The following is a 22,961-nucleotide window of genomic DNA, read 5'->3' on the forward strand; positions in this document are numbered from 1 at the left end:
CGAAACTTTAAGCCTTGCTTTCCTCATTATGCTGGTGCCTCTACTTTCGTCTAAAGCGAAGCAGATCGTCACCTAACACATCAATTTCCTTTTCCATTCTTCTGCATACTATTTCTGTCAGAAACTTGGCTGCAGTTCTCGTACTCACCTGCCGTTCCTATCTTCGGGATTGTGTGGATGATGTTCTTCCGAAAGTCGGATGGTATGTCTTCAGACTCACAGATGCTATACACTAAGCTGAATAGTCGTCTTGTTGTCACTTCAACCTTTGACTTTAGAATTTCTGAATGAGAGGTATCTTTTGGTAAGGTAAGACATTTAAAACAGTGGCCGCTTGTGTTGACTGGGCATTAAACCGAGGCATTAAACCGACCCTGAGTGTACCAGTCACGTAACCATAATGTATTAAAACCGTAACATAAAAATGACTTTGACTAGCTCACAGTGCGGGAACACGGTGTAACTCCACTTGCTGGGACGGACTACATACACTCATGCTCATAAATTAAGGATAATGCTGACAGATGGTGAAACAACGCTCTGGTGGACGGTTTGCGGGGGGAGGGGGGGGGGTGACCATGCGGTGCATTTGACCTGCGGTCGTCGCACGGTGGCACTGGCAGCAGTCCACATACGCAGAGGTGTGTTGGTGCTTGTCAGAGTACGGTGCAGCGAGTAAGTGTGCAGACATTTTCAGATGTGCTAATGGTGACTGTGTGTTGAAAATGGCTCAAAGAACACATATTGATGACGTTATGAGGGGTAGAATATTAGGGCGACTGGAGGCTGGTCAAACACAGCAGGTCGTAGCACGGGCCCTCCGTGTGCCACAAAGTGTGATCTCAAGATTATGGCAACGACTCCAGCAGACAGGAAACGTGTCCAGGCGCTACAGTACGGGACGTCCACCACAAGAAGACCGATATCTCACCATCAGTGCCTGCAGACGGCCACGGAGTACTGCTGGTAGCCTTGCTCGGGACCTTACCGCAGCCACTGGAACAGTTGTCTCCAGACACACAGTCTACAGACGACTGAACAGACATGGTTTATTCGCCCGGAGACTTGCAAGGTGCATTCCACTGACCCCTGGTCACAAGAGAACCCGTAAAGCCTGGTGTCAAGAACACAGTTCGTGTTCATTGTAACAGTGGTCCAAGGTTATGTCCATGGACGAGCCCAGGTATAGTCTGAACAGTGGTTCTCGCCGGGTTTTCATCTGGCGTGAACCAGGAAGCAGATATCAACCCCTTAAATTCCTTGAAAGGGACGTATATGGAGGTCGTGGTTTGATGTTCTGGAGTGGGATTATGACTGGTGCACGTGTGACAGGTGTATCGGGACGTCATTTTGCACCAGTATGTCCGCCTTTTCAGGGGTACAGTGGGTCCCAACCTTCCTCCTGATGGATGATAATGCACGGCACCATCGAGCTGCCATGGTGGAGGAGTACCTTGAAACAGAAGATATCAGGCGAATGGAGTAGCCTGCCTGTTCTCCAGACATAAACCCCATCGAGCACGTCTGGGATGCTCTCGGTCGACGTATCGCTGCACTTCTTCAACCCCCTAGGACACATCAGGAGCTCCGACAGGCACTGGTGCAACAATGGGAGGCTATAACCCAGCAGCTGCTCGACGATCTGATCCAGAGTATACCAACCCGTTGTGCGGCCTGTGTACGTGTGCATGGTGATCATATCCCATATTGATGTAGGGATACACGCGCAGGAATCAGTGGCGTTTTGTAGAACATGTGTTCCGGTACGGTTTTCTCAACTTATTACCAATACCGTGGACTTACAGATTTGTGTCGTGTGTGTTCCCTATGTGCCTATGCCATTAGCGCCAGTTTTGTGTAGTTTTACGTTGTGTGGCGCCACATTCTGCAATTATCCTTTATTTATGAGCATGAGTGTAGAAGAAAACAGAATGAAAATGCACACAAGTCATATAATCAACTGTCTTTATTTGAAGATTTTTGTGAATACAATGTATAGCAACGATAAGATGCTAGAAATGTTGTTCATTTATGCAGAACGTAACTTAGCCGAATTTAAGTTAGAGAAACATTATTGTAATTACAGTCATGTTAACTCCTGTTTTCAAGAGTTTTAGAAACCCACTGAAAAGTACATCATTCCATACATACTTGCTCCAATATCTCGGTTGATGCAAGATTTAAGAATACTACCCATGCAACAAAATTGCGCTCTCGTGTGCCTATTACACTTTACCGAAAACGTCATTTCAGTGTCTTGAATCGTTCACGAAATAAATAGGATACAGGTTTTAGATCACTCGACCTGAATAGTGGTACTTACTGTCATATATTTATGTCTGTAACACCTGTGGTGCACAGCCGTCGTATTCCAGCTCCAGTGTCTGGGAGCTTCTGTTCGAGACGACGCTGGGTCGATATCTGACACATTTGTGAAGACAGCCGCTAGTGCCCTACTGCAGCCCCTGCGGTCGCCTCCGCCATCACTCAGTGTTCGGTAAACTGCGCTTCCTAACTGGAGTAAAACAGTCCGTCATTGTTCCGAAAATGTCTAAAAGGCGGAGCGCATAGAATAAGAACCTAGGCGAAGCTATCCTCAGTAGCTCTAGCGATACAGGCAGTGTGATCTAAGGTTATTCATTTCAGATTACTTATTCTCCGAATATTTTTACATTCAATTCTACACTCAGTAAATTTCATTATGTTATGTGCCGGAAAATACTTCTGGTTTCATTATAATTTCCTCACTTCGCTGCCCAAATTGCGAATGGTGTGTGTAAAGAGCGACTACTGTAAACCTCAAAATTCTCTGATTTTCCCGTTTCGGTCATTTCGCGAGCTGCATGTGGGAGGAAATAATATGTTGCCTGAATCTACGTGGAGCGTACGTAATGGAAATGTTTACGGTAAATTACTCCCTGCTGCAAAATGCTTATCTTGTTGCGTCTGCCACAGAGATTCATGAGCAAACCTGTAACCCTCTCGCGCTTACTAATTAAGCTGCAACAATATGCTTAGCTCTTCTGTGGATTTTTTCTATATGCTCTTTTAAGCCTACCTGATATCGATCTCAAACAGGCAAATAGATCGAATAAGCCACTTCTTTTGTTCATCAATTACGTTCCCTTAGCACCCCTGGATGTCGTATATTTATTTCGGTTTCCAGTGATTGGTTGCCAATAGCATCATATGCCTTTCGGTCTATTTATACGCATTACTTTACATTTGTTTGTTTTGATCGTCAGCTGCCAGTCTGTGCACCAGTCGTAGTTCCTTCTCATGTATTCTTGCTTTTCACTACAGCTTTCTGGAGTTATGTCTTTCCTGCCCATAGCAGCATCATACGCCACCAGCCTTGTAGCTCATCTGTAGGCTGAAGAGTATCAAATCTCGTTTGATACCTACTCTCTAGTCGTCCAATAATGGCATGGTACTGCATCTTAATTTTTATTGATCCTTCCTTTACGGTCGGCTTAGTTTTCGAGAACATTCTGTCCGATCAGTCTGCATAACAAAACAACATGTGTTTTCTATATTCATCAAAGATATATTGTCATGCTGGAGGGAACCTGCTTCTCTTCCAATCTTCTCACTACAGCTTCTCATCTGCAAATGACTGAGTTGGCCAAACACCGGTTTTAAAAGTTGGAGTAAAAATTACACATCTTTATGACTTCACTCTACCTCTCTTACAAATGAAGAAGGGCTTGTCAGTTTTGAAATTTTGACAATATTTTTTGTACCTCCTATCGCAAAATGAAAACATGGCGTTTTTCTTATGTTTTCTTAAGCTGCAATCTAGTAATTTAACAACATAAACATAATAAATTTGAGAGCACTGTATATTGTGAAAGCCATATAGTATGTTTGGTGACATACGAGAAGAGAAAAAGAATAGAATTAAAAACGTGTTAACGATGGCAAAGCTTTTTTGAAACCTTTTTGCGTAAGACAAACACAATGCCTTGCATGAAAGCGGAGTGAGTGTGAAAGAGTGCTGTTCTGTTGTGAAAGTCGGTTCGTGTCGTCAAATGACGTAACCACGTTACGATGTTTTCCTTTTGCGTATGAATTAAGGAGAGTGACGCGTTTCAGGGTCTATCGATGTAACAGCTGTCAGTGTGATTAACAGTCCTGTCGCTAGATGTATTTCCACAACATTCGTGACAACTGAATCCTGGAGAGATAAACTGGAATCGATGATAACAACGGAGGCTGTTGGCAGGCTTAAGAAATCAGTATGGCGCGCATTTAACGTTACTACGATCATTTGATTCTTTTATCATATTTTTATGTTTCTTTGCTATTCGTCACGCGTGACATTACTCTGGTACTTTTATCATCAAGTGAATCACATACTTATTTTTGCTTTTTTGCTGGCCCTGACTTATTCCCAAGATTTTATTAAGATTCTTCAGCGTGGGACTTTTCCTGTGTCAAATAGTTTACGTTTGCCAATTTTTCATCTCTTTACCCATTCTAATTCCAAGCTGAGGGTACAAATATTCTTTTGAATTGACTCTCCTTGAGTTACTTCTGACGGTAAGAACTTACAGTTCTTGCACTTCATGACACGTTCCAGTCCATTTCTGTTTTGTCTGTTTCCATTCACTGCAGTTTCGCAACGGATTAGTAAAGAGTGAATCTTAATCGGATCCTTTCAGAAATTTTTATGTGTATATACGTAAGAGGTATATGAAGTTGCATTTCAGGGGCGATGAATGATTGAACTGACTTGTAAGTTTTATACACGTTACATATTTACACTGCCTATCTCTGATTTACCAGGTTTTTAATTCAGAATGGTTCCTTAGAAAGATTACGCTTGTTTTCATGCATTTCCATTCTGAAACTGAGTAAATGTCACGTCTCGAACGACAGTGACGTCGAAGAAGCTTTTAATTCAAACCTTTCTTCGAAGCTGTGTAAACGGAGTCATTGAACAAAAGATCTGCATAAATGGACGCAATCGAGCATCGATATGATATTCCCCAACGATAATTCAGCTCGTAACTTCCCACCACTTTAGTTCACTTCTCGAAATGTTGCATGTAGTTCAAGGCGGTCTTTTATTCCAAAATATAATAATATTTATCTCAGTGCTTAGCTTGTATGCGAGGGAGTGCTGAAAAGTAACGGCTCCGAATTTTTTATGTGAAAACTCTTAAAGCCTTTTTAAATAAGACAAACGTTATTACCGTTCTACATCTGTACTCTTCATTTCTACATATGTATTTATCAACATAGTCACCCTTGCGACAAATACATTCCTCCCAACGAGAGACGAGTTTATTGATGCCATCACTATAAAATGTCTGACTTTGTTGACGAAGCCTCAATCTCACCTCTACTTGCACCGCTACATCATTACCAAAGTACATCATTACCAAAGCGAAGTTCTCGAAGGTGTTCTTTAAGTTCCGGAAACAGATGAAAATCGGATGGGGCCAAGTCTGGACTGGATGGAGAATGATCGATGACAGTGAACCCAAGGCATCGGATTGTAGCATCTGGCAGAAGCAGAGAGTGCTCCGTGTGTGGGCGAGCTCTCAGAATTCGAATTCAAAACTCGACTACAGCACGTTGTTTCTCATGCACCGACACAATTACACACAGCATTATTACACGCTGCAATTTTGAGTCCTCTAGCGGCAGAGGACTGCGGATATATAGCCATGAAGAATAAGGATGTAGAATGTTAACGTTTGTTTTATTTAAAATGCTTCAAGAGTCTTCACATAAAAATTCGGATACATTACTTTCCCTCGTAGATAAAGCAGTAGTTGTTAAATGTTTTTTACTTCTTCAATTCTTTTAAGCAGATTTTTCGTTGCTGCAAATACTCATCTTTGGAATTTTCTCTTCGCAAAATAAACCGGAAGATTCCTTTCAGTAATGTACTACATTTAGTCATTATTAGTGTACACACCGTTCACATACTGAGATCTGTACCAACTGACTACCTCCTTTACCACTACTAATAATACACCGGTGACCTCTACTACTACTTGTTTCAGCAGAACTGGCTATTACACCACTGAGGGTACTAAAGGAATCGCTAGTGTATTTTAGAAACTATAACTCTGAAATTTCCTGGCAAATTAAAAATGTGTTAGACCGTACACAACCCGGAATCTTTGGCGGTGGTAATGGCGTAAGTCATGCCTAGGTATCCCAATCGGTCACGAATTTGCCCAAGAAAGGCAAACGTTCCAGGTACGTCTCCTAATCCAGCACACAGTTTCCATCTGTCAGGGAAATGGCACACTCCGCTACAGACAGCAAATTCATTCTAAAAATGTATTACTTGTTATCACTTACATGTATTATAGTGGATATTACTTTTTAAAAATCATTTGATCAGTGTTTAGTAATTCATTTTAAAAGTCACAAATTACATGAAATTTGAATAAAATATTTAGACTGACAATTGAATGTTAAAAATTACAGTTTCACGTTACAATTAACTTAAAAACAACAACAAAAATTCATTCACACAGGATAATGAGGAAAGATGTTATAAAAAAAGCTATGAGTAGTATGTCTATGAGGTTTGTGGCTCACAGTTTACATCCTTAGTGCCGTTCCATCGTTAGTACTGTCTCTGTGCACACACCCTGGTGGCCTAGGTAAAGGCCGCGCGGTCTTGTCACAGTTCGCGCGGGTCCCCACGTCGGAGGTTCGAGTCCTCCCTCGGGCATGGGTGTTTGTGTGTTGTCCTTACCGTAAGTTAGTTTAAGTTAGATTAAGTAGTGTGTAAGCTTAGGGACCGATGACCTCAGCAGTTTGGTCCCATAAGACCTTACCGGAAATTTCCAAATTGCTTAGGTAAAGTAGGAGTGCGGCGAGTGTAGCGGCAGGATGGCAGCTGGCGAATTCATGAACACACACACACACACACACACACACACACACATTTTATTCTTCCAATCACAGCTCAGTATTTCATCGGCTCTTGATATTGTGCCTGGCAGAGATGCACACAGATAACTATCAAATGCATCACAAATTTCCTCCTTTAACATTACAGACCATCCCTTCTCTAATTGTTCTTGGCAGTCCACTTGCAACAATAATGTTGTCACAAAACTGTTTTGAGAGCAAGACGGACACTTTGGGTAGAGAGATCAAACTACTAGACCAAGACGGCAGCTACAGTTTTCGTGCAGATCGGCTGTTTTTCATTTTTTACGGTGATAAAATACTGGGCTGCGATGGGGAGAACAAAAATGTGTGTTTGTGTGTGTGCTCCGACTCCCATCCTGCCGTCACTCTCGCAGTCCTGCCCTTGCATCTAGGCAACCCAGGAGTGTGATGTCATGGAGATGGTACTAAGAATCGTAAGGCACTAAGCTTATAAACAGAGAGCCGGAAGCCCCATAGCCTTACTACTGCTGTCTATGCAAATAATTTGATAATACATCCTTACACTGATGCGCCAAAACATGATGACCACTGTCCACCGCTAGTTTGTACGCTGCCTGGTGGCGCTCAAGGTACGTGACGCGGTGATAGAAGTATGTCTGTGGAACAGAGACGAACGGGCAATCATTCTAGCGACGATAAGTGGTGCAAATGCGGAAATCCGCTGACTTAAGCGACTTTGATAAAAGCCAGACTATCGCGGCACAGAGACTGGAAGTGAGTATCTCGGAAACGGCGAAGCTGATCGGCTGTTCGTGTGCTACTGTCGTGATCATCTGTGGAAATTGGTTGAAGAATGCTGAAACCACGACTAGGCGTCAAGGAGTTGGACGTCCATACCTCATGACGGAACAGGGTTCGGAGGCTTACCCACTCTCTAAAGCAGGCGGTCCGTGGCTGGTCTGACGACAGAGTGCAGTGCTGGAGCAGACACAAGTGTTTTGGAGCACTGTGTTGAACATGGTGTTACGTAGCGGAGAACGCCTACATGTTCCCATGTGGACCCACCAACGTGGTCAGTTATGATTACAGTGGGCAAGGGATCATCTAAATTGGGCCGCAGATCAATGGGATCGTGTCGCTCGGTCGGATGAATCCCGTTTATTGATAAACAAGGTCGATGGTGTCATGTCCAGATCGGGCCAACGGCTGCTCGAAACATGCAGCGCGACACGGGCGCAGGCCGGTCAGAGCAGTCTTATGTTACGGGGGATATTCACGTGGGCTTCCACGGGACTGCGGTAGCAAACGAAGGCACCATGGCAGCTGCGGACTACGTGAACATTATTACTGATCACCTGTAACACCATATGCTTGACGTCCTTCCCAAGAGCGGTGGCTTCTTCCAGCAGGATAATTGTCCCTGTCACAACAACAAAATCATGCTGCACTGGTTTGAAAAGCGTGATACTGAACTCACGTTCACATATTGGCCATCAAATTCGGCTTATCTGAATCCGATGAAACCCAACTGGGACGCTATCGCGCGCCAGAACAGCGCTCATAAGCCAGACGCCCGTAAATTACGGGAAGTGTGTGATTTGTGCGTAAGCATCTGGTGCCACGAACCCCTGGAAACGTATTAAGTACTCGTCAAATCCATGGCACGGGGAATTACTGCTCAATTACGTTCCAGAGGTGTAACAACAAGCTCTTAAGTAGGTGCTCGTAATGTTTTGACCCATCATTGTATAAGTATTCTTATACATATAAAAGAAAGTCGCGTTAGTTACACTATTTATAACTCAAGAACGGCTGGACCGATGTGGCTGAAAATTGGTGGAGAGGTAGGTTAGAACCAGGAGGCGGACATAGGATACATTTTATCCCGTTCGTCCGCTATAAAACCTGGTGAAACAAAAACGCATCTGGCATGGAATAACAAAACGCAAATGTCACCTAAACGACGGCTGGACCGATTTGGCTGAAAATTTGTGGAAAGGTAGCTTAGAACCAGGAGACGGACATAGGATACTTTTTATCCCGTTCGTCCGCTATAAAAGGTGTTATAACAAAAACGCATCTGGCATGGAATAACAAAACGCAAATGACAGCTAAAGGTCTATGGTTAAGTATCAGTATACATCATTAATTAAAAATTTAAAGAAATAATTTGTATTTTCTTTGAATCATCATTAACAATGCCGCGACCAAGACGATCGAATATTTCTCTACAAAGCCGTAATGCAAGAAGGATACAAGGCATTGCGAATGAAAGGAGTGAGAAGAACAACAAATTGCCCGTGAAGGGCGCCGCGTTAGTATGGCTTGACTTCGTGCTTCTCAATCACAAGAGCAAAGTGAGGCAGCCCGTGAAACGGCTCGGTTGGCAATGCATTCTTTGGCGGAGGAGCCTAAACCATGAACAAATATTTTAAAAAAATATAAAATTTTGAATTGAGTAATCTCTTTTTTTTAAGTTGATTGAAAATGACAATATGTTTTATTTAAAAAAAGAATTTTCCCATATGTAAGAGTAACTGTAAATATTGTCACATCAGAAAAATATACTCTTGAAAAACAAGAGTCCCGCAGCCCCACGTCTTATCCATATTAAGCATAATGTTTGAGGTCATTCACTCCAAATTGCACTACCTAATCCGATCACTGATAATTATAAAGGGGTGAAGACAAATTATTTAAAATCTTTTGCCAGTCATTTGTCCAATTTTATCTACACAAACAACTCCTAATCGTTTCCTTGTAATAAGTAGTGAAATTGGTTCCAAAAAAAAGGTTCAAATGGCTCTGAGCACTATGGGACTTAACTTCTGAGGTCATCAGTCCCCTAGAACGTAGAACTACTTAAACCTAACTAACCAAAGGACATCACACACATCCATGCCCGAGGCAGAATTCGAACCTGCAACCGTAGCGGTCGCGCGGCTCCAGACTGTAGCGCCTGGAACCGCTCGGCCAGTCCGGCCGGCAGTGAAATTGGTCTTTTATTGTAAAACAAAACCAAACAATGTAAAATGTCTTGAAAGTTTGTGGTTTAAATCTTCAATATCCATGTTTTTCACACGGTCAGTTATATGTCGCATGTTCACGGGTCGGAAGACCATCTGCATTGTTTGTTCTTGCGCCTGATAATAAAACAAAAAATGTCGTTTATCACAAGGTACTTAATTGAAGAGTGGAAGCTATGCACCAGAAAACATAAAGAATAAAGAATCATTAAAATACTTAATTTTTTTATTTGTATTTCCTAATAAAAAAATTGAACTTAACATCCAAACTCTGATTATTTATTGGCTTTAAGGCAGAACAGAGTTCGCCGGGTCAGCTAGTCACAAATAGTTTTGTAGCTAGTTCTTCACCATATGTTAGCAACTTTTTTCCAATTTCTTTTCACTTAATATAAAATACATGATTTTAAGCTAACTGTACTTAGAAGGCGAGTTTCTTTCCATGTATTCCACTTTTACAAGCTCATTTACTCAAAATTAGGCCTGTGAGCTATATATTTGCGATTATCTTTATTTAACTAACTGATAGTTCAACTGCATCAACAATTGTTGCGACCAACCGCAATCTTTGGTGCTGCCAGTCCGTTACTTAAAAAGTGACAGTGTTCTGTTTTTGTGTGCTTTAAGGAACACGTTACTGTAATAACAGTGTTTTGTGCTACAGAGAAATCTTTCTTTGACAGGGGTTCAATGACGTGGGCTTCCACGGTTCGAACCAGATCCCGACGCCGAACATCGACGCGCTGGCGTACGCCGGGGTCATCCTGAACCGCTACTACGTCACGGCCATCTGCACTCCGTCGCGCAGCGCGCTCATGACCGGCAAGCACCCCATCCATACGGGTGAGTCGCGCAGGGGCCACCTCTACATCTGCATCCAAGCACTTACCCCCTTAAATGAGTATACTGGTCGCTTTGGAGCGCTGTATATAGTGTAGAACTGGTACCGTTGAAGTACGTCATGTTAGTGAAGCAATGTACATGTGCCACTCGGTTGCTACTTCAGGGCTCCTGGAAAATCCCTATTTCAGTTGGTAAGAGCTGGTGGTAAGATTCGAGTGCAGCGCCCACTTCACGAACTCATGGACCCAAGTCAACAAGGCAGTGTGCACGTTGGTGGTAGCTCCATAATGGTGTGGGCCGTGTTTACGTGGAACTGACCGGGACTTTCAGTGCAACTGAACCGATCATTGACTAGAAATAGTTAAGTTCGACTACTTGGACACCATTTTCAGCCATTCGTGGACTTCGTGTACCCAAACAACCATGGAATTTTTATGGATGACAATGCGCCTTGTCATCGGGCCACAAATGTTCGCGATTGCTAGGAAGGATATTCTAGACAGTTCGCTCGAATGATCTGGCTAACCAGACCGCCCAACATGAATCCCACTGAAAATTTATGGGATGTAATCGAGAGGTAAGTTCGTACACAAAAATCCTGCACCGGCAACTCTTTCATTGTTATGGACCGCTATAGAGGCAACATGGATTTATGTTCCTGCAGGGGATGTCCAACGACTTCTTGAGTCCATGCCACGTCGATTTGCTGATTACGCAAGGCAAAAGAAGGTCCGACACGATATGAGGAGGTATCCCATGACTTTTTTCGCCTCAGTATGAAACTGCTCGTCTTCAGTGGGCCAAACAACACAGAAACTCAACAATAGCCGTATACGTGTGTACTGCGGTCCGAAGAGCCACCATTTTTCCTCTCTTCAAATTATGTAAGGCGTCGAGTGCGCTCCCGGCCCGGTGAGGCGTTTAACCCGTTAGGTGTGGAGGGGGTGTCGTTCAGGCTGTATGTGGTTCTTGGGTGTTTTATGTGTGGCTTTCGGACCATGACACGTGCCTATTCATTCATTTTCTACATCTACATCTACATTTATACTCCGCAAGCCACCCAACGGTGTGTGGCGGAGGGCACTTTACGTGCCACTGTCATTACCTCCCTTTCCTGTTCCAGTCGCGTATGGTTCGCGGGAAGAACGCCTTTCTGAAAGCCTCCGTGCGCGCTCTAATCTCTCTAACTTTACATTCGTGATCTCCTCGGGAGGTATAAGTATGGGGAAGCAATATATTCGATACCTCATCCAGAAACGCACCCTCTCGAAACCTGGCGAGCAAGCTACACCGCGATGCAGAGCGCCTCTCTTGCAGAGTCTGCCACTTGAGTTTATTAAACATCTCCGTAACGCTATCACGGTTACCAAATAACCCTGTGACGAAACGCGCCGCTCTTCTTTGGATCTTCTCTATCTCCTCCGTCAAACCGATCTGGTACGGATCCCACGCTGATGAGCAATACTCAAGTATAGGTCGAACGAGTGTTTTGTAAGCCACCTCCTTTGTTGATGGACTACATTTTCTAAGCACTCTCCCAATGAATCTCAACGTGGTACCCGCCTTCCCAACAATTAATTTTATATGATCATTCCACTTCAAATCGTTCCGCACGCATACTCCCAGATATTTTACACAAGTAACTGCTACCAGTGTTTGTTCCGCTATCATATAATCATACAATAAAGGATCCTTCTTTCTATGTATTCGCAATACATTACATTTGTCTATGTTAAGGGTCAGTTGCCACTCCTTGCACCAAGTGCCTATCCGCTGCAGATCATCTTGCATTTCGCTACAATTATCTAATGCTGTAACTTCTCTGTATACTACAGCATCATCCGCGAAAAGCCGCATGGAACTTCCGACACTATCTACTAGGTCATTTATATATATTGTGAAAAGCAATGGTCCCATAACACTCCCCTGTGGCACGCCAGAGGTTACTTTAACGTCTGTAGACGTCTCTCCATTGATAACAACATGCTGTGTTCTGTTTGCTAAAAACTCTTCAATCCAGCCACACAGCTGGTCTGATATTCCGTAGGCTCTTACTTTGTTTATCAGGCGACAGTGCGGAACTGTATCGAACGCCTTCCGGAAGTCAAGAAAAATAGCATCTACCTGGGAGCCTGTATCTAATATTTTCTGGGTCTCATGAACAAATAAAGCGAGTTGGGTCTCACACGATCGCTGTTTCCGGAATCCATGTTGATTCCTACATAGTAGATTCTGGGTTTCCAAAAACGACATGATACTCGAGCAAAAAACATGTTCTAAAATTCTACAACAGATCGACGTCAGAGATATAGGTCTATAGATTTGCGCATCTGATCGACGACCCTTCTTGAAGACTGGGACTACCTGTGCTCTTTTCCAATCATTTGGAACCCTCCGTTCCTCTAGAGACTTGCGGTACACGGCTGTTAGAAGGGGGGCAAGTTCTTTCGCGTACTCTGTGTAGAATCGAACTGGTATCCCGTCAGGTCCAGTGGACTTTCCTCTATTGAGTGATTCCAGTTGCTTTTCTATTCCTTGGACACTTATTTCAATGTCAGCCATTTTTTCGTTTGTGCGAGGATTTAGAGAAGGAACTGCAGTGCGGTCTTCCTCTGTGAAACAGCTTTGGAAAGAGGTGTTTAGTATTTCAGCTTTACGCGTGTCATCCTCTGTTTCAATGCCATCATCATCCCGGAGTGTCTGGATATGCTGTTTCGAGCCACTTACTGATTTAACGTAAGACCAGAACTTCCTAGGATTTTCTGTCAAGTCGGTACATAGAATTTTACTTTCGAATTCACTGAACGCTTCACGCATATCCCTCCTTACGCTAACTTTGACATCGTTTAGCTTCTGTTTGTCTGAGAGGTTTTGGCTGCGTTTAAACTTGGAGTGAAGCTCTCTTTGCTTTCGCAGTAGTTTCCTAACTTTGTTGTTGTACCACGATGGGTTTTTCCCGTCCCTCACAGTTTTACTCGGCACGTACCGGTCTAAAACGTATTTTGCGATTGCCTTGAACTTTTTCCATAAACACTCAACATTGTCAGTGTCGGAACAGAAATTTTCGTTTTGATCTGTTAGGTAGTCTGAAATCTGCCTCCTATTACTCTTGCTAAACAGATAAACCTTCCTCCCCTTTTTTATATTCCTATTAACTTCCATATTCAGGGATGCTACAACGGCCTTATGATCACTGATTACCTGTTCTGCACTTAAAGAGTCGAAAAGTTCGGGTCTGTTTGTTATCAGTAGGTCCAAGATGTTATCTCCACGAGTCGGTTCTCTGTTTAATTGCTCGAGGTAATTTTCGGATAGTGCACTCAGTATAAGATCACTCGATGCTCTGTCCCTACCACCCGTCCTAAACATCTGAGTGTCCCAGTCTATATCTGGTAAATTGAAATCTCCACCTAAGACTATAACATGCTGAGAAAATTTATGTGAAATGTATTCCAAATTTTCTCTCAGTTGTTCTGCCACTAATGCTGCTGAGTCGGGAGGTCGGTAAAAGGAGCCAATTATTAACCTAGCTCGGTTGTTGAGTGTAACCTCCACCCATAATAATTCACAGGAACTATCCACTTCTACTTCACTACAGGATAAACTACTACTAACAGCGACGAACACTCCACCACCGGTTACATGCAATCTATCCTTTCTAAACACCGTCTGTGCCTTTGTAAAAATTTCGGCAGAATTTATCTCTGGCTTAAGCCAGCTTTCTGTACCTATAACGATTTCAGCTTCGGTGCTTTCAATCAGCGCTTGAAGTTCTGGTACTTTACCAACGCAGCTTCGACAGTTGACAATTACAATACCGATTGCTGCTTGGTCCCCGCATGTCCTGACTTTGCCCCGCACCTGTTGAGGCTGTTGCCCTTTCTGTACTTGCCCAAGGCCATCTAACCTAAAAAACCGCCCAGCCCACGCCACACAACCCCTGCTACCCGTGTAGCCGCTTGTTGCGTGTAGTGGACTCCTGACCTATCCAGCGGAACCCGAAACCCCACCACCCTATGGCGCAAGTCGAGGAAACTGCAGCCCACACGGTCGCAGAACCGTCTCAGCCTCTGATTCAGACCCTCCACTCGGCTCTGTACCAAAGGTCTGCAGTCAGTCCTGTCGACGATGCTGCAGATGGTGAGCTCTGCTTTCATCCCGCTAGCGAGACTGGCAGTCTTCACCAAATCAGATAGCCGCCGGAAGCCAGAGAGGATTTCCTCCGATCCATAGCGACACACATCATTGGTGCCGACATGAGCGACCACCTGCAGATGGGTGCACCCTGTACCCTTCATGGCATCCGGAAGGACCCTTTCCACATCTGGAATGACTCCCCCCGATATGCACACGGAGTGCACATTGGTTTTCTTCCCCTCTCTTGCTGCCATTTCCCTAAGGGGCCCCATTACGCGCCTGACGTTGGAGCTCCCAACTACCAGTAAGCCCACCCTGTGCGACCGCCCGGATCTTGCAGACTGAAGGGCAACCTCTGGAACAGGACAAGCAGCCATGTCAGGCCGAAGATCAGTATCAGCCTGAGACGGAGCCTGAACCCGGTTCGTCAGACAAACTGGAGAGGCCTTCCGTTCAGCCCTCCGGAATGTCTTTCGCCCCCTGTCACACCTTGAGACGACCTCCCACTCTACCACAGGTGAGGGATCAGCCTCAATGCGGGCAGTATCCCGGGCAACCACAGTCGTAGTCCGATCGGGGGATGCGTGGGACGAGCTGGCCGTCCCCGACAAACCCCCATCCGGACCCCCACAGTGATGCCCATTGGCAACAGCCTCAATCTTTGTGACCGAAGCCAACACTGCCTGTAGCTGGGAGCGAAGGGATGCCAACTCAGCCTGCATCCGAACACAGCAGTTGCAGTCCCTATCCATGCTAAAAACTGTTTTGCAAAGAACGTCTGAACTAATCTACAGAGAGCGCAAACAAATCGACAAAATTTAAACGGTTATTAAAATACAAGGTTGCCTAGTAAATGCAGTAATGCAGCTACTTGCGCACTGCTGACACTGCTCAGCGGCGGAAGGAGACTACGCGAATTTACACTATTCAGGTACTAAAACGCGATGCTACAACTCTCAAATACTATAATATGCCCGAACTTTATGAATTAAACAATTCAAGTACCAAAAACACGCAATGAAATTAAGAATTAAACTATGTAACAAATGAGTGAGCTAGGAGTATACGACTTGCTGCTGCAGCTGCTTATCCAACGGCGGCAGGGAGCACACTGACTGTGACCAACCGACACTGGCCGTTCAAAACAAAAACAGAAGACAAACGACTACGCGAATTTACACTATTCAGGTGCTAAAACGCGATGCTACAACTCTCAAGTACTATAATACGCCCGAAATTTATGAATTAAACAATGCAAGTACCAAAAACACGCAAAGAAATTAAGAATTAAACTATGTAACAAATGAGTGAGCTAGGAGTATACGACTTGCTGCTGCAGCTGCTTATCCAACGGCGGCAGGGAGCCTACTGCAACCTACAGCTTTCTGAATCTGATTAGTGTATTCATCTCTTGGTCTCCCTCTACGACTTTTACCTTCCACGCTGCCCTCCAATACTAAATTGGTGATCCCTTGATGTCTCAGAACATGTCCTACCAACGGATCCCTTCTTCTAGTCAAGTTGTGCCACAAATTCCTCTTCTCCCCAATTCTATTTAGTACATCCTCATTAGTTATGTGATCTACGCATCTAATCTTCAGCATTCTTCCGTAGCACCACATTTCCAAAGCTTCTATTCTCTTCTTGTCCAAACTATTTATCGTCCATGTTTCACTTCCATACATGGCTACACTCCATACAAATACTTTCAGAAACAGCTTTCTGACACTTAAATCTATACTCGATGTTAACAAATTTCTCTTTTTCAGAAACGTTTTCCTTGCCATTGCCAGTCTACATTTTACATCCTCCCTACTTCTATCGTCATCAGTTATTTTGCTCCCCTAAGTAGCAAAACTCCTTTACTACTTTAAGTGTCTCATTTCCTAATCTAATTCCCCCAGCATCACCCGACTTAGTTCGACTACATTCCACTATCCTCCATTCGAGACACTAATAATTTCGTTTAGCTGCTCTTCCAAGTCCTTTGCTGTCTCTGACAGAATTACAATGTCATCGGCAAACCTCAAAGTTTTTATTTTTTTCTCCGTGGATTTTAATACCTAATCCGAATTTTTCTTTTGTTTCCTTCACTGCTTGCTCAATATACAAATTGAATAACATTGGGTATAGGCTACAACCCTGTCTCACTACCTTCCCAACCACTGCTTCCCTTTCATGACCCTCGACTCTTACAACTGCCATCTGATTTCTGTAAATTGCCTTTCGCTCCCTGTATTTTACCCCTGCCACCTTCAGAATTTGAAAGAGAGCATTCCAATCAACATTGTCAAAAGCTTTCTCTAAGTCCACAAATGCTAGAAACGTAGGTTTGCCTTTCCTTAAGCTATCTACTAAGATAAGTCGCAGGGGCAGTATTGCTTCACGTGTTCCAATATTTCTACGGAATCCAAAGTGATCTTCCCCGAGGTCAGCTTCTACCAGTTTTTCCATTCGTCTGTAAGGAATTCGCGTTAGTATTTTGTAGTCGTGACTTATTAAACTCATAGTTCGGTAATTTTCACATCTGTCAACACCTGCTTTCTTTGTGATTGGAATTATTATATTCTTCTTGAAGTCTGAGGATATTTCGCCTCTCTCATACATCTTGCTCATCAGATTGTAGAGTTTTATCATGGCTGTCTCTCCCAAGGCTGTCAGTATTTGTAATGGAATGTTGTCTGCTCCTGTTTCGACTTAGGCCTTTCAGTGCTCTGTCAAACTCTTCACGCAGTACCATATTTTCCATTTCATCGTCATCTACATCCTCTTCCATTTACGTAATATTGTCCTCAAGTACATCGCCCTTGTATAAACCCCCTATAGGGTGTTACAAAAAGGTACGGCCAAACTTTCAGGAAACATTCCTCACACACAAAGAAAGAAAATATGTTATGTGGACATGTGTCCGGGAACGCTTACTTTCCATGTTAGAGCTCATTTTATTACTTCTCTTCAAATCACATTAATCATGGAATGGAAACACACAGCAACAGAACGTACGAGCGTGACTTCAAACACTTTGTTACAGGAAATGTTCAAAATGTCCTCCGTTAGCGAGGATACATGCATCCACCCTCCGTCGCATGGAATCCCTGATGCGCTGATGCAGCCCTGGAGAATGGCGTTGTATCACAGCCGTCCACAATACGAGCACGAAGAGTCTCTACATTTGGTACAGGGGTTGCGTAGACAAGTGCTTTCAAATTCCCCCATAAATGAAAGTCAAGAGGGTTGAGGTCAGGAGAGCGTGGAGGCCATGGAATTGGTCCGCCTCTACCAATCGATCGGTCACCGAATCTGTTGTTGAGAAGCGTACGAACACTTCGACTGAAATGTGCAGGAGCTCCATCGTGCATGAACCACATGTTGTGTCGTACTTGTAAAGGCACATGTTCTAGCAGCACAGGTAGAGTATCCCGTATGAAATCATGATAACGTGCTCCATTGAGCGTAGGTGGAAGAACATGGAGCCCAATCAAGACAACCAACAATGCCTGCCCAAATGTTCACAGAAAATCTGTGTTGATGACGTGATTGCACAATTGCGTGCGGATTCTCGTCAGCCCACACATGTTGATTGTGAAAATTTACAATTTGATCACGTTGGAATGAAGCCTCATCCGTAAAGAGAACATTTGCACTGAAATGAGGATTGACACATTGTTGGATGAACCATTCGCAGAAGTGCACCCGGGGAGGCCAATCAGCTGCTGATAGTGCCTGCACAGGCTGTACATGGTACGGAAACAACTGGTTCTCCCGTAGCACTTTCCATACAGTGACGTGGTCAACGTTACCTTGTACAGCAGCAACTTCTCTGACGCTGACATTAGGGTTATCGTCAACTGCACGAAGAATTGCCTCGTCCATTGCAGGTGTCCTCGTCGTTCTAGGTCTTCCCCAGTCGCGAGTCATAGGGTGGAATGTTCCGTGCTCCCTAAGACGCCGATCAATTGGTTCGAACGTCTTCCTGTCGGGACACCTTCGTTCTGGAAATCAGTCTCGATACAAACGTACCGCGCCACGGCTATTGCCCCGTGCTAATCCATGCATCAAATGGGCATCTGCCAACTCCGCATTTGTAAACATTGCACTGACACTAACCTGTTGATGCTACGTACTGATGTGCTTGATGCTAGTACTGTAGAGCAATGAGTCGCATGTCAACACAAGCACCGAAGTCAACATTACCTTCCTTCAATTGGGCCAACTGGCGGTGAATCGAGGGAGTACAGTACATACTGACGAAACTAAAATGAGCTCTAACATGGAAATTAAGCGTTTCCGGACAAATGTCGACATAACATCTTTTCTTTATTTGTGTGTGAGGAATGTTTCCTGAAAGTTTGGCCGTACCTTTTTGGAACACCCTGTATATCCTCCTTCCACCTTTCTGCTTTCCCTTCTTTGCTTAGAACTGGGCTTCCATCTGAGCCTGTAAAGATATTTTGTAAAATAAATTAGTTTCTTCAGTTCTGTCTTATCTTGTGCAGAACTTTTGAAATTAGCAATACAATGTACATTTCTGTTTTAGATATCTCAATAGGGTACAAGATCTAGAACCCAATTTGAAAGAGATAAGCATTGCAATAGTCCAGGAGCCGGGTGTGGTGAGAGCTGAGCCGCGCCGTGTCTTGCAGGCATGCAGCACACGGTGCTGTTCGGCGCGGAGCCGCGCGGGCTGCCGCTGTCGGAGCGCCTGCTGCCGCAGTACCTGCAGGGCCTGGGCTACCGCACGCACATCGTGGGCAAGTGGCACCTGGGCCACTACCGCCGCGTCTACACGCCCACCTACCGCGGCTTCGAGTCGCACCTAGGCTTCTGGACGGGCCACCACGACTACAACGACCACACCGCCGTCGAACAGGTGCGCCGACTCCAACTGTTGCCAGGCATGTGCTGTGTCCTGTAAACTGTGCCCCGTCAGAGAAGGTCGAGGAAAGATCCACTAATCCCGTTGTCCAAACTCTGCAACGTGTCCGCTAGCTTTAAAAGCCGATATATACAGGGTGGTCCATTGATCGTGACCGGGCCAAATATCTCACGAAATAAGCATCAAACGAAAAAACTACAAAGGACGAAACTCGACAACCTTGAAGGGGGAAACCAGATGGCGCTATGGTTGGTCCGCTAGATGGCGCTGCCATAGGTCATACGGATTTCAACTGCGTCTTTTTTAAAAATAGGAACCCCCATATTTTTTTTACATATTCGTGTGGCACGCTTTGTTATAGATGGCGCTGTAATAGTCACAAACGTAAGTAAGTACGTGGTATCACGTAACATGACGGTATTTGTTTCGCGATACATTACCCGTGTTAAAATGGACCGTTTACCAATTGCGGAAAAGGTCGGTATCGTGTTGATGTATGGCTATTGTGATCAAAATGCCCAACGGGCGTGTGATATGTGTGCTGCTCGGTATCCTGGACGACATCATCCAAGTGTCCGGACCGTTCGCCGTATAGTTACGTTATTTCAGGAAACAGGAAGTGTTCAGCCACATGTGAAACGTCACGACTACGAACTGCAACAAATGATGATGCCCAAGTAGGTGTTTCAGCTGCTGTCACGGTTACTCCGTACATCAGTAACAGATAAATTGAGCGAGAATCGGGAATCTCACAAACGTCGGTGTTGAGAATGCTACATGAACATCGATTGCACCCGTACCATATTTCTGTGCACCAGGAATTGCATGGCGACGACTTTGAACGTCGTGTACAGTTCTGCCACTGGGCACAAGAGAAATTACGGGACGATGACAGATTTTTTGCACGCGTTCTATTTAGCGACGAAGCGTCATTAACCAACAGCGGTAACATAACCCGGCATAATATGCACTATTGGGCAACGAGAAATCGACGATGGCTGCGACAAGTGGAACATCACCGACCTTGGTGAGTTAATGTATGGAGCGACATTATGGGAGGAGGATAATTGGCCCCCATTTTATCGATGGCAATCTAAATGGTACAATGTATGCTGATTTCCTACGTAATGTTCTACCGATGTTACTGCAAGATGTTTCACTGCATGACAGAATGGCGATGTACTTCCAACATGATGGATGTCCGGCACATAGCTCGCGTGCGGTTGAAGCGGTATTGAATAGCATATTTCGTGACAGGTGGATTGGTCGTCGAAGCACCACACCACGGCCGGATCTGACGTCCCTGGATTTCTTCAAATGGCTCTGAGCACTGTGGGACTTAACATCTATGGTCATGAGCCCCCTAGAACTTAGAACTACTTAAACCTAACTAACCTAAGAACATCACACAACACTCAGTCATCACGAGGCAGAGAAAATCCCTGACCCCGCCGGGAATCGATCCCGGGAACCACGAGCTGCAGACCCCGTATTTCTTTCTGTGGAGAAAGTTGAAGGATATTTGCTATCTTGATCCACCGACAACGCCTGACAACATGCGTCAGCGCATTGTCAATGCATGTGCGAACATTACGGAAGGCGAACTACTCGCTGTTGAGAGGAATGTCGTTACACGTATGCCAAATGCATTGAGGTTGACGGAAATCATTTGAGCATTTATTGCATTACAGGTAATCATGCTGTCACAGCATGCGTTCTCAGAAATGACAAGTTCACAAAGGTACATGTATCACATTGGAACAACCGAAATAAAATGTTCAAACGTACCTACGTTTTGTATCTTAATTTAAAAAACTTACCTGTTACCAACTGTTCGTCTAAAATTGTGAGCTATATGTTTGTGACTATTACAGCGCCATCTATCACAAAGCGAAAAAAGTGGCCCAACTAAAACCTTCATATTTCTTTACTTATTACACGAATAAGTAATAAAAAATGGGAGTTCCTGTTTTCAAAAAACTCAGTTCATATCCGTTTGACCTATGACAGCGCCATCTAGTGGGCCAACCCTAGCGCCATCTGGTTTCCCCCTTCAAGCTAGAGGAGTTTCGTTCTTTGTAGTTTTTTCGTTTGACGCTTATTTCGTGAGATATTTGGCCCGGTTACAATCATTGGACCACCCTGTATATGCAGGGTGTTTCAGTAAATGTGTTTGCCTCCGTAAGTTACGAAGTAATAGGCGACGGAAATATTTATTGCGGTAGGTCACCATAAGAAACGTTACACTGTCTTCGGAGCTAAAACACAGTTTATTGTGTTATTATCCAAAGAGTTACAGCAAAAAGATACAATTTTTTAAGTGGAACAATAGTTGTTTCTAGCATGCATTGGAATCAGTACCACCAGCTGTGTATACATCAATTTAAATTACATTCCTATCACTTTTAGTTTGGGAGCTACAACCCTTCAACTTAAACTAAGGACATCACACACATCCATGCCCGAGGCAGGATTCGAACCTGCGACCGTAGCGGTCTCGTGGTTCTAGACTGTAGCGCCTAGAACCGCTCGTCCATTGCGGCCGGCTACAAGGTGTTATGTTCTATGATGAGTCCACGTTCACAAATTATGGTGCAGTGAATCGCCGTAACGTGCACTACTGGGCCGCAGACAGTCCTCGGTGGGTACGACCTGTCGACCGTCAACTTAGGTGGTCTATTAATGTATGGTGTTAAATCCTTGGGGATGAAATCATCGGTCCACACTATTTCCCAGGCACACTGACAGGTGAGTTGTATCGCGCGTTTATAGTCGACAGTTTGGCTGGTCTTCTTGAACATGTGTGTCTGCACACGAGAGTCCATATGTGGATGCAGCACGATGGTCACCCAGCCCATTCTGCTCGTGCTGTTGTGGAAGAACTAAACAACAGGTTTGCAGAAAGGTGGTTGGGGCGCCATGGTCCTCATTCGTCGCCCGCAATTTCGCCCGATTTAGACCATTAAATTTCTTTTTGTGGGGATATCTAAATGATCATGTTTATGTCACTGAGCCCACATCCCCAGATGATCTAAAACGGCGCATCGAGGACGCATGTTGCTCCATGACAGCGGTGATGTTACATCTCGTCCGCAGATCCTTTAGAAGGCGCATTGCATTGTGCATTCAGGAAAATGGACACACATTTGAACATCTGATTTAAATCAACTTCCCACCGCCAGAACATCCATCACCCACCACACAGCTATGTA

General features: G+C 44.4%; 1 protein-coding gene across 1 annotated transcript in view; it reads left to right on the top strand.

Moving 5' to 3' along the window:
• The window catches only part of LOC126473448 (arylsulfatase B-like), a 332,111-nt gene that overhangs the window by 240,463 nt on the left and 68,687 nt on the right, over window positions 1-22,961 (top strand). The window contains exons 4-5 of the mRNA XM_050100501.1: window positions 10,577-10,736; window positions 19,517-19,743. Of these exons, the coding sequence (XP_049956458.1) occupies window positions 10,577-10,736; window positions 19,517-19,743 (387 nt within the window). The remainder of the gene's footprint in view (window positions 1-10,576; window positions 10,737-19,516; window positions 19,744-22,961) is intronic.

This window comes from Schistocerca serialis, chromosome 4, assembly GCF_023864345.2.
Source record: "Schistocerca serialis cubense isolate TAMUIC-IGC-003099 chromosome 4, iqSchSeri2.2, whole genome shotgun sequence".
Classification (NCBI taxonomy): domain Eukaryota; kingdom Metazoa; phylum Arthropoda; class Insecta; order Orthoptera; family Acrididae; genus Schistocerca; species Schistocerca serialis.